Consider the following 2,066-nt stretch of genomic DNA (forward strand, 5'->3'; position numbering starts at 1 on the left):
AAGCCTTGATGAAATGCCCTGTCATCATCCAATCGCCTCATTCTATTATGCAGTGTAAGGTCACTTATGTATGAAGCACTTATATAGGAAGCAGTTAAAAGGAAACTGTAAATAATGTGCTCATAATTTAATCTCTGTTCTGTTTTAATCAGAGGCAATCTTATCGAAAAAGCTCAGAAATAACTAAGCATCTTAACAAGTTTGGGTAACAGTACATGACTATGTGTTTTCCATCTGCGAGCAGACTCTCTATACACAGTTTATTTTAATTCCATTCACAAATGTTTATTGTGGTAGGTGCTAGAGACATAGCTAAGTAAAATAATCTCTGACTCAAGGAATTCACAGTTGGGGGCGGCAGAGAGAGACATATAAACAAGTAATTATGTTTTGATGGATGAATTCCATTCGACGGTTCCACACGCAGCCTGTGGGGCAACAGTTAATTGTACTGGGCGGTTGTCAGGCAAAGTTGCAAAGACAACGCGATGTCTGCGCTGGGGGTTACACGGCGAGCAGGCGCTCACCTTGCAGGTGAAAGCTAATCCACTGCAGGGACCCCGACTGGGGCAGCGTTTTCATCCCGCACAATGGGTGATCCACACCCCGCCTGACAGGATGCCAGATCGGGCGGCCGCTGAGGTTCGGGGTTTGCTGGCCGCGGCCGCCGGCCGCCAGGGGGCGCCGTGGCCTCGCGCCGTCAGGGCCGTTGCGTTTCCGGACACCGGGGCCCAGCGCCGCCCTCGCCTCCGGGCGCGCCTTCGTTGCGCGTAGCGCCGAGCCTTGTCCGCCGCTCCCGTTACCGGGGCAACCGCGGCGCCTCCTCCGTGCCGGCCCCGATAGTCTCTCCGCGCCATTTTCAAACTGCTCTAGCTCCGCAGTCGGTGACTGGGCGGAAGGAGCCAGCGAGGAAAGCGAGTCCCCGGGGCGATGCGGCTGCAGGCGGAGGGAGCGGCGGCCGGAGCTGCCGGTGAGTCCGGACGCGGAGGAGGGCGGGGAGGGGAAGGCAAGGCCAGCGGTGCCACCTTCGCCTTCGTCTTCCGGCGGTCCCCGCGGACCGGGCCCGGGCGCTGCCGGCAGGCCGCGCGGCCGTGGGAGGAAGTGGGGCCGAACCGGGACAGGGGCAGGGGCGGGGCCGGGCCGGGCTGGACGCAGCGACTCCCCAATCGGCCCGGCTTCCCACACCCGCTCCCCGCAACACCCGACAGTAAAGTTGCAAACCCGAAATTGGTCGGGGAGAGCTTGAGCCCAGCTGGTCACGGGCCGTCTGTGTGGGCCGTGCAGACCAGCTTGCTGTTGACTGATGGATTGATTTCAAAATTAAAATGCCCTCTCTGTGTAAGAATGATACGTGTTCTTTGTAACAAAAATGCCCCAAAGCGTACAGTGACAGCCAGTCTTTGCCTAGCACCTTTGTGAACATCCTCTCTGCCTTCCAGTCTCTGCTATTTTGAGTTAAAAAAAAGGAAGGATTCCGAGATAATCTCAGTTAACGGGTTTCTTTGTTGTTGGGGGGGAGTTGCTTTTTTAAAGCCCTTGTGCCTACATACTTACAGGATGTTTTTGTAAAAATAGGATGTACTGGCTTTCAGATGTCAACTCTACAGAGTTAAGTAGATGATGCATAGTTCTAAATGTATATGTGCGTGGGATCCCCAAACCTAACCTTTATGTTGTTTTGCTAGAAACTCAAGAGTACAGCCACAGTGTTTAAATGCAGGGTATGGGGGAAGGCAACAGTCCATGGGTACGGAAAACCTAATCCATGTTTTTGTCCATCCTGGGAGGCTTTTAATCTGTCCTGAATATTGCGGCCCTGGCCATGATTTATTGATTCATTGTGTTCATTATCATCCCCCCCCCCCAAACAGGATGTGAGGAGGTATTATGAATTGGTAGCAGATAAAGAAGAGAAATGTTTTTTGCAGGCTCTGCTAGTTTACACCCTGTTTTGGGTGTAATACACCTGTTTTGGTCAGGGGTATTTCTGATGTCTGCAGGAGTTTCCCTAAAACACCCTATATCAGTTAGTTCCTTTTTGTGGAAGGAACCTAGAAATCCGTGGG

At 52.8% G+C, this 2,066-nt stretch overlaps 1 protein-coding gene across 1 annotated transcript in view; it reads left to right on the forward strand.

Moving 5' to 3' along the window:
• Window positions 1-930: 930 nt before the first annotated feature.
• Window positions 931-2,066, forward strand: part of CEP135 (centrosomal protein 135kDa) — a 57,928-nt gene continuing 56,792 nt past the window's right edge. Inside the window, exon 1 of the mRNA XM_012641096.1 lies at window positions 931-1,061. Within this exon, the coding sequence (XP_012496550.1) occupies window positions 931-1,061 (131 nt within the window). The remainder of the gene's footprint in view (window positions 1,062-2,066) is intronic.

This window comes from Propithecus coquereli, unplaced genomic scaffold, assembly GCF_000956105.1.
Source record: "Propithecus coquereli isolate 6110/MARCELLA unplaced genomic scaffold, Pcoq_1.0 Scaffold162, whole genome shotgun sequence".
NCBI lineage: Eukaryota > Metazoa > Chordata > Mammalia > Primates > Indriidae > Propithecus > Propithecus coquereli.